This window comes from Mixophyes fleayi, chromosome 2 (genome assembly GCF_038048845.1).
Source record: "Mixophyes fleayi isolate aMixFle1 chromosome 2, aMixFle1.hap1, whole genome shotgun sequence".
Taxonomy (NCBI): domain Eukaryota; kingdom Metazoa; phylum Chordata; class Amphibia; order Anura; family Limnodynastidae; genus Mixophyes; species Mixophyes fleayi.
Window position 1 is genome coordinate 215,346,193 of NC_134403.1, and position 16,956 is coordinate 215,363,148.

The 16,956-nt window shown below is 38.6% G+C and overlaps 1 protein-coding gene across 1 annotated transcript; it reads right to left on the reverse strand.

Annotated features, from left to right (window-relative positions):
• Window positions 1-438: 438 nt before the first annotated feature.
• Window positions 439-12,378, reverse strand: EVA1B (eva-1 homolog B). The gene is made up of 3 exons (XM_075195437.1): window positions 12,085-12,378; window positions 4,729-4,812; window positions 439-4,033 (listed from the first exon to the last, which is right to left on the reverse strand). Exons 2-3 carry the CDS (start codon window positions 4,793-4,795, stop codon window positions 3,606-3,608), a joined length of 495 nt encoding a protein of 164 aa, XP_075051538.1. The 5' UTR covers window positions 4,796-4,812; window positions 12,085-12,378; the 3' UTR covers window positions 439-3,605.
• Window positions 12,379-16,956: the final 4,578 nt, after the last annotated feature.

The following is a 16,956-nucleotide window of genomic DNA, read 5'->3' on the forward strand; positions in this document are numbered from 1 at the left end:
ACTTAAAGTTTCCAAATCAGCACCATATTCCCACATGGTGGAGGAACTACTTACACTGAAGGGAATGCAGATCCAATGTGCCGCCAGTAGGTAAGGTGGGCCCAGCAATGCCAAGTCACCCTCCCTTAGCCTCTGCTGTTTTTCCAAATGGCCCCTGTGCATGCTCAGAACAGCAAAACGGAGGCCTTCGACTCCTCCACATATTTTTCTATGAGGCCCATTGATTCTGTGTTCCATCCCTGTTCTCACACATTTGAATTACACATCACTGCTCTAGAGTTTCCCAGATAATGCCACAATTATCAGTAGTCCCTGTCATAGGAGAATCTCAGAGCAGAAGTGTGAACATTTTACTAGTGAGTTCTATTATTTCTTTATTGTGACTCACCGATGTTAGGTCAGCACACAAAATACAAATATTTAATGAAACAAACACACTTATGTTTCAACATTTTAATAGAATTCCAAAAATATATAATATAAAACTATGACATAAAATTCAGAATCAGATTCTATAAAATACAGCACTTTTGGTCTGAATTTTCCAATGTATTGCCATTTACCAAGATGGTTCTATAATTAATTAATACATATACTGTATATAGAACATTGCACTATATCTGGAAGTGTATTTGTCATTCGTACCCCTCTCCAAATTGGAATATAATGACCTAAACGGGACATACCATTTTATCACCTCTTAGTAATTAAACATACGGCACATAGCTCTAATTACACAAACATAAGAGTTCATCTTTCGTGACATTTACTACACACAAATGAGTACACCTATCTTTCATCTCTTAATACAGTACTATCCAACTTGTGACATACAAGCTAAAACCAATTTGCTATGGCACCTCCTGAGGCTGCAGTATTATTTGAACAGAGAACTTGTTGCAATTGTGTCATTTAGAAAATGGTGATTTCACTGACCCCTTCAGCTGCACCATTACTTGTCACAGCAATAGACTCTTTAATTTGCTGTTTGGCTAGTTAGATTTTACTGAATGAATTGCCCATAATTTAATTGCATAAAATCACTTCAACTTTCTCCTTCTCTATAATGCCTCTGTATTCAAGGGGATCCATATATAGAGACTGAATGGGCGTCCTACATGCCATATAGTATGGAGTGTTGACGTGTGCCTGTAATGAGGTAGAGAAAAGCAAATTTTGGGTGCAGCAATCTTTATGGTATAAAAAAGCTAATTTTCTGTGTCTCCAGTATATGAGCCCAAACTGGACAGCACCCCATAATAAAGAAGTTAGACAGCACTGTCCTAGTAAAAATCAGTACACGTATCTCTCACTTCTAACATAGATATCAGAACTCATCCCTCAATGTCAAATATACAGTTCCATACTTTCCACCATCCCAAAATACATGACAAACAAGGAGGCTACATCTTATCTCCCAACACATAAGGGTATATTCCTCAATCTCTACTTATGGACAGACATCAAGAGACAAACCTCTCCACTCTGTCTATTAGATATTTGGACACCCAAATCTCATCCTAAAACACATTAAGGTACATTCCTCTCAATACACAGATATAGTTACCAGAGCCGTAACTTAGAATTCTAGTGCCCTGGGCGAGAAAGACAAATGCTGCTCCCCTAGTCCTCAATTTTAACCAAATTAACCTAAAATATTCCTAAATTGCGCCCCCCTTCAGCATTGCGCCCTGGGCGGTCGCCCCTGTCGCACAGCCCTAGTTACGGCCCTGATAGTTACACCTATCTCTCACCTCTGCTTACTACATAAATATCAGGACACTTATCTCCAACCCCTGCTAAATAAAAAGCCTTCTTCCTAGCAAACCAGCACAAAAACACCTCTCTCTATAGATGACATTTCTACCAAATCTAGTTTGGCGTTGGAACGCGCCTTTTTTACACAGAATTACGCTTTTGGTTTGCAATTTCATAGAATACCTTTCCATGCTGTATTTGTAAATTTACATTTCACAGGATTTAGAGTCTATGAACAGAGCTGGGGCGGCCAAGTCATCCTGCTGTGTTATGGGGTTGGAGAAGGACTGAGATCACGTAAGGCCAAATGTGGAACAAAGAGAATATCTTGCTGAAATGTATTGAAAATTTTGCTCATCGGTAGATGCTTCTCTTTCTCTTAATACTCAAGTTTTAGGATACAAACCTTCTCCCTTTTGCTCAAAGCACAGATATGATGACATATATATCTACAGCTATGAATTCAGGGCTAATACTGCAGTGGCTTGTACATAAAAGAAATACATAAGCACTTTGACTGGAGTTTAAAATAAAAAAACTCACTTCCTGCCTTTTCCCGTGTGGCAGCATTTAATGTTAATGTGGAATGTTCTTTTATCCTTGGGGGAGAGTCAGGAATGAAACTTAAAGCACCAGTGTTCCCACACTGTGGGGGAACAAGAAGAAAAACAGATGTTTTTAAACCAAGAGGCCAGAAAGTCCTGTAAGAAAGTGCAGGCATGTTAACACTTTGTGCGGCAGTGGGCCTGGCAAGGAACAGACATATACATATAAGGCATTTGCGTGTCACCTGAATGCATTCATATCCAGCCCTGCAAAATCCAGCATATTTGCAGTTAATCTAGAATGCAATGCAGTAACCTCGCCCAAAGTTATATATGACATTACAAGGCTAAACACATCATAAATCCAGGGACACAGACAGATTTGGGAGTTTTCTGTAGAACTCAAGTGTACATTTACTGAATACTGCATACTTTTCGGGGGGGGGGGGGGGGGGGGGGTTTGCAAATATGCGTCATGCATGTTTTTTACAATTAACACACTTAGGTTAGCATGTAAGCATACATTTACAAGTTCCGCATGCCTCTATTTTTTATTACTTGGCTTCCATAAATTTTCCATAGTACATATAGTATGCTGAAGCCTGAAACAACATCCAGCAAGATATGATATGTACCTGCATGCTTAGCTGCCTATTGCACACATATTGGAATGGGATAGGGAGACAGCAGTTGTATTTCTCCAGTTCACCCTAAGATGGAAATAGCAGATGCATTCACAACCATTTCTTTGGGGTAAAACTCATCCTGGGTATTTATGTTGTTTCTTGTTCCAGTTTAAGCAGTGAAAATATATCTGATGATATCCAACTCAGAAATTACTTTTAGATTTAGACTCTCATACATGATGGCTTACTGGGTTGGAAATCAGGCTGTTACTGGCATTGTAATAAGGAGCTACACAATGGTATATGCACTGGCATTAGAATCTCCATGTGGTGCCATTATAGTCAGCAGAGACTGTAGTATCTGTCCAGGCATAAAGTCTCTCCATTTCTTCCTTGGGTAATAAAAACATCATTCAAACTGCATAGCTTCCCCATTTTTATAACAGTCCTGTTGTTAGTAAGACATCAACTATTGGCACCAAAGTGGCCAGGATTCTGACGTATATCCAGCATAACTTTCTACTGATTTATTGATAAAAATTTATATAGTCTGCATTGCTAGCTGCTATAACCAGGATATCAGATATGTGCACTGAACATTCCTGGAAAGCTAGTTGCTTTTTAATTTCATGGAATAGAACCAGCTTGTAATTTATGCTATTTTTCCTATATTCTTCTAATAGTAATGAACACGACCTATCGTGCCAGCTCCTGTTCCCAGAATATCAGGCTGTCCATTTCGCCATATCTCTCGAATGATACGCTCGCGTTCCTCCAATCTCTGAGCTCTCTCCAGCTCTTCTGCTGATGTGAATACATTTACTGTCAGTGTGCCATCCATAGGAGGCTGAATTCCCAGTGGTGTGTCCGTCACTGGAGTCAAGATGAAAGTTTCCTCATTGTCGTCACTTTCTGGATCTTCCTCGTCCCCCAGCACAGACAGTGGAACCTTAACACAATCTTTAGGAGGAGTGTTCTTTGGTTTGGAAGGAAGGCTGCGAGTCCGAGGTTTACAAGAAATGCGGATCACTAACATGCAGAGTGTTAAAATCAGTCCAAAGCACACTCCAAGGACAAAATAGAGTCCGAATGACTCTGGATTATCTGAAAAGGATACAACAACAACAACATCAATAACTCCAAAAAATGGATACTACAAAATATATACATACAAGTAGCTAGAATTAGTAAAACAGAATGAATATTTTAATAAATTATTTCAAAAGTAGCAGAATGAACATTTGATGGCTTATAACAATAGACATTTGTTTTCACTAGTCTCATTTCACAATAGTGATCAATATAAATACTTTGGAAAGACTGAACCACATGCGTGCTATTCGCACAGTATTAACCATGTTACAATGCAAGGGGTGCAAATTAGTATTCTGTTTTGCACATAAGTTAAATACTGACTGTTTTTTCATGTAGCACACAAATATCAACTTTACATTTCAATGTACAAATAAGCTATCAAGTATTTGTGTGCTACAACGAAAAAACAGTCAGTATTTAACTTATGTGCAAAACAGAATACTAATTTGCACCCCTTGCATTGTAATATGGTTTTGTCCAGGAGACTTAAATAAGAAGTTTCTTAAGTTAAGATCCTTAATGAATCAGGCCTCCAGTTATTATTTTTCTAGTGCATTCTAGAAGATGATAGCTAGAATCTGATACGATGCTGTGGGCAACACCTCCACCTTTATTTTTGTGTTTTAGTAAACCTAACTCTAGATGTTGGTATCTTTGTCATGTGTTAATAAACATTCAACAATTGTCAGCTCTGAAAACTGTACCTCTAATGTGAGCATATGCTGCGATGCTGTTACTCAGAAACTCCATCTCTTTCTTATGAGTATCCATTGTCCAAGATTTTAGACCTAGCAAGAAGAAAATTAAGTGTTACAACTTCATGTTATTAGAAACATTTCAAAGTATCAATATTTATTGCAGTGCTCTACAATTATCACAAGTTGTTTTTTTTATGACAATGAAGCTGCTACCCCCTTCTAATGAAGCACACCCCATTTCTGAGACACTCATGCCAGCTCTTGATGCGCCAGGACTTACAGGCTGGAGTTTGAAACACAGGTGAATTAATAAGCATTGTTGACAAAGGCAACCTCCATTTACAGCAATTTTTACTTTTAAGCACCAGGCTGTGAGCCTTGAAGCATCATGGGATGCTAGTGTCCTGGACCATCAAGGGACTGCAAATGCTTCAAGGGTCCATGCTCAGGGCGTGATTAAGGGTTCAGGCTGCCCTAAGCTACTCTACTCATATTGCCCCCTCGCCTTTAATGCCAGGCTAATACGTGGTAGGTAAAACAAACTTGTCCTTAATTTAAAATCCCACTTCCTTCACCCCTTCCATCACCAATATTTATGTTATCCTGTTTTTGAAACTCAGCTCCATTTAGCTTTTTAAACGGGCCACAACAATCTTTGTCACTCATTTCATTTTCATAAAAATCAGAAATGTATAGCAGAGACATAAACAAGTGCTACTGAGGGTGACAATTGACGGGGCCGTCACGTCTGTGGCTGTCACCATCTTTGCCTCTCTCCTCTTTGCTTATTCTCAAGAGCCTGCCCACGGATGACTCCTTGTCTTCAGCATTTACCGTGGGAATATGTCAAGGTTAAGATCTAACCACGTTTTTCAGGGTCTTTTTTTTACTCTGGAGAACAACCAGAAATTGTTTTCAGTTTATAGTTTTATGCTTCTTCCTATTGCAATTTTGCACCTCCAAATATTCCTTCCCTCCCCCAAAAGCATTTCACACTAGGCTGCACCCTAATTAGCCTATTGGATAATCAGGCCTTATCCATGCTGTGCCAGTTGTGGAGAATATTAATTCAGAAAATAATGAAAGGAAAAATTCTACTTTTAAGTACACTCGAATAAAGTACCTACCGTATTTCCCCATGTAGAAGACACACCTTTTTCCCAAAAATTTGGGGTCTAAAAACTTGGTGCGTCTTATACAGTGGTAGCGGGGATCGTGGGGGCAGCGTTACAGTGGCAGCGGGGGGGGGGGCACACTCTCCCTCTCTGTCTATATACCAACATCTAGAGTTAGGTTTACTGTTGAACGGAACTGCAATCTCCACACACTTTTTGACAGCTACCGTAATATATATATTTTTAAAATTTCGGAGCCAAACTTAAGGTGCGTCTTATACATGGGAGCGCCTTATACATGGGGAAATACGGTGCTTACTTCTGTAAATATATATGATACTCATGTAGGCAGGGCCAGCTGAAGAGTACTTAGCCATAGTTTCCAACTCTCTCGAAATGTCCAGGAGACTCCAGAATTTTTGGGAGTTCTCCTGGACTCCCGAGAGCGCAGGGCAACCTATCGGATCCTGCCCTGTTCACTGGTGAAGTGGGTGGGTTTGGGGCTAATCGTGTCATTCTGGCCCCGCCCCCTGCTGCAATAGAACAAAATTGCCATAGTTCCGCAAAGGGACGGGGCTTAATGACCTGATTTGTGTGGTCACGCCACCCAGGAGGCAGCAGGGAGATCTCCAAAGTAGGCAAGTATGTACTAAGTGCCCCCCTTCCCCTCATCAGCCCTACACCAGTACACCCATGGCTCAGGCGCTACATCAGCCTTGTGTGGAGCTTGCAGAGGAGAGGCATGTCAGTCAGTACTGCTGTCAGTGACAGCGTCTGAGAAAATGGCAGTAAGCAATGACAGCACAGCGCCACACTCGTTGCCTCACAGAGGATTGGAATTGTACAGGTCATGCTCAAATTAATTTATATTACTAAACACACTCCCTCTTCTTCTATGTCACCCAATCATACAGGGATAAAAGATATCGCTGTCCAACGGAGGAACGCCACATTTGGAACTTTTCACCCATTGATAAAATGACCCCTCTATTTTTTAGCTGTTTTGTTTTAAAAAAGATTTTTTATTGAAGAAGTTCAGGATATTTCAAAACAAAGACAATACACATACATATAAATAGAATCATCAGCAATATGACAAACCCCTCTGTTTTTAAGTAAAGTTAATAGGCTGTATACTTCTAATTCGATTATATAATTTAATAAAACATATACATATCCATTTCTATCATTATGTACGTTTTTTCTGTGTATACAACAAAGATAGTGGTTGATCAAATAAGAGTATGAGGAGTCAGGAGTGCAGCAGGGTGTCATCTGCTTATAACATAAGGATTAGCGAATCCCCCAACAGCCCACCAGTAGTGACCTGGTTTCCTGCATGTCCTAAAATAAATCCCAGTAACTTCCTTCCAGGTTTGAGATATTTACTGACACTCCCATAAACAATTTAGTTTCCCTGTCTCTGTAATACACTTGCATCTGCTTTCATGACTTATTGTGTACAAAAGCCCTACTACGTACATGCATCATTTCATTCTAGTCATAGCACTATAAATATTTTCATTTGCCATTGTGTTGACTGTAGAAAAGAGAATACATAAAAAATAGGACTTCTGTACTATATAAAGAGGCATTAAGACAAGAAACATTGATACCCATATCCGTCCCAGTATGACCTTTTCTTTATGTTGCCTTACATGTAGCTTATTTTATTATTGTTCACCATTTGTAGTGAGTATATAGGTACAGTCATTTCAGTCTTTTAATTAGTCTCTGGCCTCACTAATTGCATTTTCTCTTGATCACCTCACAGGGGTAAAATAGTAAACTACAGCAAGACAGTGTGTGGGCAGTGAACAACAGATACAGACTAGGGGCCTGATTCATTAAGGATCTTAACTTAAGAAACTTCTTATTTAAGTCTCCTGGACAAAATCATGTTACAATGCAAGGGGTGCAAATTAGTATTCTGTTTTCTACATAAGTTAAATACTGACTGTTTTTTCATGTTGAACACAAATATCAACTTTACATTTCAGTGTACAAATAAGCTATCAAATATTTTGCACATGGTTGTAACATGGTTTTGTCCTGGAGACTTAAATAAGAAGTTTCTTAAGTTAAGATCCTTAATGAATCAGGCCCTACATACACAACGAGTGTGGCTTACAATCGTCAAATTCTGAAATGACTTCTATTGAAAACTTTGTACAAGCAACCCAACAGAGTTACCTGAAATTTAAATGTTGGATTCAATTGATTGTGTTGCTCAATTGTAGGAGTTACTAGAAAAAAACATTTTAAAAATATTGTTTTAGTTTAGATTTTAGTTTAGATTAGCACACACAACAATTGCTTACTGAACAATGTTAATTTGGTCATAAAAAATTGGAGACTAGTGCAATCAATTAATGATTTATTTGTACACATGGGAAAAAAGGTGAATACTACTTGTGTAGCTAATTTACGTATTATCTCAGATAGATTCAGTGAAATCCACTTATCATGCATTACTGATAGTCATTAGCTGACTGTATATACATTTTGTGTGGAGAAAACTGTCCACATACAGTGGCATACCTATTTAGTAAGTCTGCCCGATTTTGGCGATAACTTATCTTTTTTTATCATAACATATCATAGTGATAGAAAAATACAGTCTCACCGCAAATTATCAATGTTATCTTGCCAGGACAGCACTAGTGAAAAGTGACTGTCCCGGCGAGATATTTCTCCTCCCGAGATAATAATCGTCCAGGGCTTACCGAAGCAGCGAAAATTATCTCTCCCCACTTTCCTGGTTATTGTTAAAAATGTGCATGAGAGACGAAAAGTCCACGCATGCTCACTGTTTTTCTGAGGAAGTGTTATAAGAGTGATATACAGAAGGCAGACAGAATGGTTGCTGACTTCAGCACAACAGACAGATAGTTATGCACAGTGACCCCTCTACCTCAAACCACAAACCTCCATCTACTCTGTCCGGAGTGCACAACATAAAGCAGAGCCCTGTAACACCTGCTAAACCACATAAAATTTTACAGAATTAAAGACCACTTATGACTGGTTGGTTGCCATCTATTAAGTAGGTGGTCTTACCAGACATGAGATCACTTGCTGCAGGGAGCTCCTATGGGGTCCATATCGCTTCTATGCATTATTTTTTTTTACCTACATTGGATTACGGCAGATCAAAAAAAAAAAAGATGTTAGACAAGTATATCTTAACCTACACTACAGAAAAAAGGGACATTATAATTTCTATTTATTATAGAGTGGGCAATATGTTATTTATTTATTTCTATAGGCGGGCGCTATTTATTTCTTTATATAGGGGGCCATTTCTTTATTCTTTATTTATAAGGGGGTACTCTTTATTTAGATGATTATCAAGGGGACACAATTTTAATATATATTAATATTTATTCATTTATTATTTTACAATAGGGGGCACAGTTAGTATTTTCTTACCCTGGTACCTACCGGCCAGGTGTAGCAGGAGGGATCCAGGATCGATGATAATTAGCATGCCCCATTACAGTATGGGATGGAGGTTTTTTTTTTAAGTAATAACAGTTTTCCCTAAACCACATGCAATTTAGGGGTTTGTAAACCAGAGCACATTACCAGCAGTTTACCTTTATACCCTCCAAAATACTGCATAGTAAATCCGCGGCTTGTAGGACATAACTGTCGGTGATGTGTTCAGGTTTAAAACCACCAAATAAAACACCCCATAGTAAATCTAGCACTGTTTTTGGGGGGGGGACAAGAGATATCAATTCTTATGACATTTTCAATATAGTTCCATCTACCTTGTAAAATCCCAAAAAGATTACAACTGGTAAAAAGAAACATTTCATTCCTAAATTGTATACAAATCATGCGAACACCTAATAATAACAAAAATGACTGAATAATTACTACCTGTGCATATGCAATGTGTTTTGTATAAATATCATAAGGACTATTACAGAAAGATCATTTTTCATCCACATATGAGAGACATAGGCAATGTTCCCACTGCCAGGTATCTAAATGTCATTGCAGCAAGTGCGAAATTTATTGGCAAGTTGTTCTAGGTAAATATAATAGACAATCAGCCTCTTGGCTCGGAGAAACGTTGTTCTTGCCAAACACAATCATACGGTATACCTAATTTGAACGCAGTACTTTTATTCAGGGGTGGCAAGGCACACATTATTTTAAATATTACTATCTCTCTTACATTATACCACATACTTTATGTATTTTACAAAATTAATCCATTTTTACTTAATAAACCCTTTCAAGTCCCCATTTAACCTTAGACCCTGGTTTCTATTTAGCCAATTGTGTTTTTATTTATGTTTACTACTTCTCTCTCCCATGCACTACATTACTATGTGGTGGCTGCCTCCATTGTTTTGCCATACCGCCTAGTTCATATAATCAAGAATAGCAGCATACAGGAAATAAGTCTTTTCACCACTACAATATCACAACTCCTCTTCCTCTATTCCATTACATCACTCTGTCCACAAATACTACAGCGCTATAGTCTAATTAAAGGTTCCAATATATCAAAGTTCTGAGCATAGTTTAGCTCACAGTTGCAAATTAAGTATATCCTTATTGTTTTTGTTTGAAGACTTACAAAACCTTAGAAAACACTGAAGTAAAAGAAAGAGGCAACTATTAGCCTGTTTTATGCATTAGCTAATCACCTGTGTGTGTTACAGTTCTGCATGTAACAATTGTGACTCCACACCCCACAGCTGTCTGGAAATCCTGTGTTCACATGTCAGGATTGACTCTGACAGCTGGGAGTGTCCCACTTTTCCCCTTCCTGGCACATTACAGCTGCTAGTTGCCAGAAACCAGGTGTTAAAAAACTTTTCCAGCGCCAATGGCAGAATATTACGTCTCAAGAAGAAACAGGAAAACACAACATCCTCACTAACTTGTGACACAATATAACATTTGCTGTTTCTGTACTATGCAATAAGTGCTGGGCATTAATAATAAATAATAAGGACTTGTTCACATATTCGCTAAGTAAATAGGTAAAAGTGCATGAAATAGTAATTTTATTAGAACTCTTTTTCTATGCACATTTATTGTACTGGTAAAGTGCATTAATGTATAATAAATAGGTTGTTCCGTGTGCTAGAACATGCGTAAGTGCAAAAACACAAATCGGGTGTGATCAAGCCCTTAGACATGGCCGGCGCAAGTCCTGGGTCCGCCTGTCCCCACTCGGAAGTGTCACCCACCTCTTCCCCACTGCTTTTTACCTTAGCAGGCGGGAAGTGGAGGCAGCATCCTCTTCTGCTCAGACTGGGATGTGGCGTTTGATTGTAACATAGCCAAGTTCCCCTCTCCCAGTGTTAGCCCCGTGTGGGGTTTAAAAACACTGTGGGGGGTGACATTATGTCACTTATTCAGTGTTTCAGGAGTCTTTTACCATTTGGCACCCTAAGCGCCTAGATTAGACTAATGGTACTGCCAGCCCTGTCTTAGAGTTGTAACAATTGGTATATGAAATTATTTAAGTTAAAAAATAGCACCAAATTTGTATCATAAATTCTATGCTTCTCATCACAGCTAAACTGCATATGACTGACTCCCTTATCAAATTTTCTATAGTTACTGCATTTTCGATTTCTTCCAACTAGCTTCTTCTAAAAAATACAGTACAGCAACCATAGTTCATGCAGTTTATCCCTTACAGCACAATTAAAGGGGCTCCACTGCTATAGACATCTGTCTCTTATTTGCAGAAATCTAGCATTGATTGCATTTAGAGTATGTAAACATAGTTTTGCGTGTTTCGTAGCATAGATATAGCATACATGCAACATATAATTATTCACTTTTAGTGTTTCATACACCCAAATCTGTCTTCAAATCTTAAGAACAAGGTGTAAGCTCTCACAAGTCATTCTCTATATTGCTTGTCAATTTGTATTTATGCACTATTATTGTCCTTTTTTGCTGCCCAATTGCACAGTACTATGATGCTAATATAACCTCTCCATACACTAAATTGCAGACAGTTTCATTGGGATCTGGAAGCAATGATATCTGATCTCTGACGTTTAACAGTCAAGTAAGACTCCCAATACCAAACAGTTCAAGAGAGTTGCATTCCTGTCTCTAGATGCATTCAATGAAGATCACTACTCATTTGCTTTTATTACAAGGGGTTACTGCTTAAACACTAGACTTTTTTATGTTTAAAGTTAGTTTTTGGACTAAGGAAACACAACATAAGCAAACCCTTCTCTAATTTCCATACACTTACCATTCAACTTCTTGTTTTATAATCTCCCAGTCTAGATGTCACTTCTTGGTTGCTTACTGAATTTTGGAGTTATGTGTAAAAACTTTCTCCTACTCCATGTTGTGCTGAGTTATATTTTCCAACTTGCTCTTCTTATCAGGTATCGCTGCGATGAAAACTTTAACTTTCCTGCTGTTCTATATAGTAACCTTCATTTCAAGTTGTGTGTAGCATAGTGATGTATTGGTGTTTGCGTTGTGCAGAGTACAGAGACTGGGAATTACAGTGAATCCCTCCTCTCTTCCCTCCCTCTGTCCAGATGTAATTTGTTCAGCCACAAACTACTGCTCTGCTTACAGGAACTAAATTAACACAGCCCAGCCTACTGGCCAACTAACTAACCCTTTCCAAACCGCACACACACCATCAACTATCTCTCACCAAATACATACCAAACTGCAGACTAACAACATACCGCTTGTGTATGTTAATGATTAACTGATATTTTCACATTAGTAGCAAATTAACCTTTCCTTGGTCAGATATTGTTATCATTGTATAAACATTGACCAAATGAATGTAACAACAGCTACAAATAACCTACAATCATTTAATTGGCCATACACATAGTAATGCTTTTATATAGGCATAGGGTAGAGCTGTTCAGTTGTAGCAGAAATGGCTGTATATTAGCATGCATAATTGCATTCTCAAGGCTTGTTTACATCAGTATGCTTTTCATGCATTGTTGATGTATGAACAGCACTTTGAATTTGAATCTAATGAGTTATTATATAACAGTTGTAATTGTGTTATTGCCAACTTTTTGCATCATAATCAAGAACTTTAGGTTCTAAATACAAAAGAAAAAAATATATAATAAAACACCGATATTAACAGCACAAGCTAACAAATATAATGAAACCCTTATGGAGCCTTAATTTGCAATGGCTTACATCTTTCCAAATATAGATTCAGTTCCTGTAGATATATGTTAAGTTTTAACAGGAACTATATCAACTTTTATTCTTTTAATATATTTAACTCAGTGTTAAGGGGTTAACATTACAAGCATCTGAAATTGTTGCAACTTTTTTTTTTTTTGCTTTGTTTTATAAATAACTAGAACCTACTTTAAACAGAGCTGTTTACAAATATTTTGCACTTAAGGAACCTCTATTTTTGTCTGTTTTGCCTCTGGCAGGTCATATCTAACCAGTGGCGCACGCAGGGGGGGTTTCTGAGTCTCTAGAAACCCCCCCCCCTGCGCTAACTAAGTTGCCACTGTCATATACAGCAGCCGCGGCGCTGTCAAAGAAGCGTCTCTCTCTCGTGGGTTTTTTTGGGGTGTTTTTTTCAGTCAGCGGGTAGAAACCCCCCCCTCCCCCCCCCCCCCCCCCCCCCCCCGACAATCCTCTGTGCACCCCTGCTAACATCCTGGGTACTTACATGAGACAAAGCAGTTGAATGAGGATATTTAAAATGTCAGTTGAAGAGGGACACGCAACTATTTGTTATTAGGGGCATTCTGCTCTCCTAAGAGCTGAGCGATCTATGCATCTCCTACAGTTACTAACAATGACAGATCATAAAACACTAAATGGTTGCATTGTAAATATGTGAATGAGATTTTTTTTTTCTTAGGATTTGCAGAACTGAATTTAACATCGGAATTACAAGGTGAGACCCAAGGAATAATGGACAAATAAGTAAGTAGATAGAGCATGTTGAAGTGGTTTACCATGCATGATAGTGCAAACACACACATACATACATACATACATACATACATAAGTTATACAAAAGCTCCAAAGCATACACTCAGGGAACTGAAATAAATATTCCAAATGAAATTCAATAAGCATGGATATAGTTTTACTATAAACAAACCATCATCATCATCATCACCATTTATTCATAGTAATTACTTCTATGAGTTAGGCAGATCATGATGAAAACAGTAGCCAAAGTCCATGTATTCTGCTATTGACATAACCATTAATCAAATTGGCTTGATGCAGTACCTCAACATTGACTACAACACAAAATTCCCCCTGATTTTGAAACCCATTGAGATAGAAGACCATGTCCTAGTGACGTTCTTCTTAATCACCTTTCTACTTGTAGTGAGGTACAGCAGATTAAAATAGTAATTATTCACTTATTAAGACTAACAAAGGTAAACAAATGGCTATGACATACCCACTGCAACGACTGCACATCCAGTGCTCCTGTTTCATCATTCCCTATCACCTCACCTGACTTTCCAACAGACACCTTTAGCGAGAGTTGTCACCCCCAGGCACTTACAACCACGGGACATGCATCAACAAAATCCATCTGAAACAACTCATATCCCCACCCAGCTAATCTCCTTATATAGCCCCAAAGACGAAGATTATTTAGAAAACTAATGCAACAAGAACAAAGCAAACTACCAAGTAGTGAAAATGGAAATAAAATATAATAGCTTCTAAGGGGCAGAGTAAAGACACTGGCATGCTTATACAGAGCGTGACATCCCATCAGAGAAGATCCTATGATTCTTGACACATGTGCATGCAGATACTTGAGTGAGAATATACACACAACTCATTGTAGGACAAGCGTTATCACTAGGTTAACCTAAGTGGTCGCTAGGATGCCAAAGTTCAGGTACATCTAAATCACTGAATGAGTGACATAATGTAGACCTACCCAAGCTCCACACAAGTTATGAAGCGGGGGATAGCGCAATGTCTGAGAGGGGGCATCCAAGAAGTAATGTTGATGGAAGTACCAAACTAATTTCGGAGCATGGACATTTTGCAACATTCTTCAATCAACAATTATTTCCACCACATACTCATTCTTCATCAACCCTTACTGGAACAGGTGCAGGATTTCAACTCCTGGGAATAATTTAATAGAGCAGAGTGATAAACCTGATGTGTCTTTAGGGAATCAGAGAGCTGATACTACTTCAAGTATTCCCTGACAATTGTATTGCAGCTCCTGGAGAGGTAGACATAGATGGGGAGGGATTAATTCATATTCATCTTGCTGCTGACATCTCAAAACTGAAACAGTCTATCAATTTCCACAACTGTGAGATTATGTCTTCAGGGGCATCAGAGGGTTTCTTAGTGTTACAAGTGGCAAAATTCAGATGAAAAAGTTAAATCCCTTGCCTTCTGATCAGTGGAGGGATTGTGATAAGTTAAAGAATATCAAGGAAATGTGGGGTAGATATCAGATTAAAATAGCTGGTTTCACAACTCCACCTCTATTAACATCTCTAGAGAGGCGCATGAGTATCATGTTGGCAGTTCAGAGATGAATCATCCATAGTTCATAGGTGGTGATTTCAACCTGGAAATAAGTGGTTGTCCTTTACAAACCATGACCTTACAACTGCCTCCAGCATCATCATCGTCATCACCATTTATTTATATAGCGCCACTAATTCCACAGCACTGTACAGAGAACTCACTCACATCAGTCCCTACCCCATTGGGGCTTACAGTTTAAATTCCCTAACACACAAATGTGTCAATTTGTTAGCAGCCAATTAACCTGCCAGTATGTTTTTAGAGTGTAGGAGGAACCGGAGCACCCGGAGGAAACCCACTCAAACACAGGGAGAACATACAAACTCCTCACAGATAAGGCCATGGCCAGGAATTGAACTCATGACCCCAGTGCTGTAAGGCAGAAGTGCTGCCCAGACTTAATTATTGCTTTACTAGAAACCATATTGGCAGCAACAGATAAGGATAACGGTCAGCATATGTATCTTCCCTAGATGTAGAGAGTGAATGTTGTGCCATAAAAAGACTGACCTTTATATGCAGGTCCCTAGAAGAGATTTTTCTGATGGGGTTTGCTGCTCCTTTCACTGTTGGATGATTAGCTATACAGGGCCTGATTCAGAGTGAGATGTACTTCTCTTTGGGTAGCGTACCTTTGCGTTTTTTCACACAGGTTGTGTGTTTAGAGGTGAATGTGCACAAATGCTTAGGAGGGATGTTCTAATGTAGGGAAAGTACAGTAAGGACATTTTCGAGAAATTGCGTGCGGATTCAGACTGGAATGTAGTTGCAGATACGACTGAAAAATAAAAAGTTGTATTTGCAGGTGGTTAGAGACAGGTGTAAGTAGCAAATTGTTTGTAATTAGATGTTTGTTAATGATTCGCAGTTGCATATTGAGACTTTAGAAGTCACTCGGACATAGATTAGGATTTGCCAAGCGAGTTACACAAAAGAAAAAAAAGAAAAATTTTGGATGTATGTTGGGGAGTTATACCTTCTGCATTAGCTAGTTTATTCAAGTTTCCGTTCATAGCATGTAAAAAAAATATTTATATTTTTACACGTTAGTTGTCAGTGTCTGAAGGATGTGACTGTCAAGCAGATGCATCTGCTACTCATTCAAACCTGGACACATCCTCAGCTCTGAATACGGCATACATACACATTACTTATGTGCAACTTTTTCAAATGCATATTAAGCTTAAGATTCATCATCATCTATTTATTTATATAGCGCCATTAATTCTGTAGCACTGTACAGAGAACTTGCTCACATCAATCTCTGTCACAGACTAAGGTCAATTTAATAACAGCCAATTAGCCTACTAGTATGTTTTTAGAGTGTGGGATAAAACCAGAGTACCCGGAGGAAACCCACGCAAACACAGGGAGAACATACAAACTCCACACAGATAAGGCACTCACATTGTACTGTACTATATAGCTAACACGCAAACAGGAGAGCTCCATTGCTCCATTGCTAATTGTCATTGCTGAAATAGAAATAATAGGGTTGACAGTGTTCTTCAAACTCTGCAATTACATTGTACTGTGCCATAGCTCAGCCAGAAATAGGAGAGGTGGCAGTGTTTAGTGCTGA

Excerpts from the sequence above, each read along its gene's own strand:
- EVA1B (XM_075195437.1), bottom strand. The coding sequence starts at position 4,795 with ATGGATACTCATAAGAAAGAGATGGAGTTTCTGAGTAACAGCATCGCA. Across the intron at positions 4,034-4,728 it reads AGCATATGCTCACATTAGAG|ATAATCCAGAGTCATTCGGA; the intron begins GTACAGTTTTCA and ends TATCCTTTTCAG.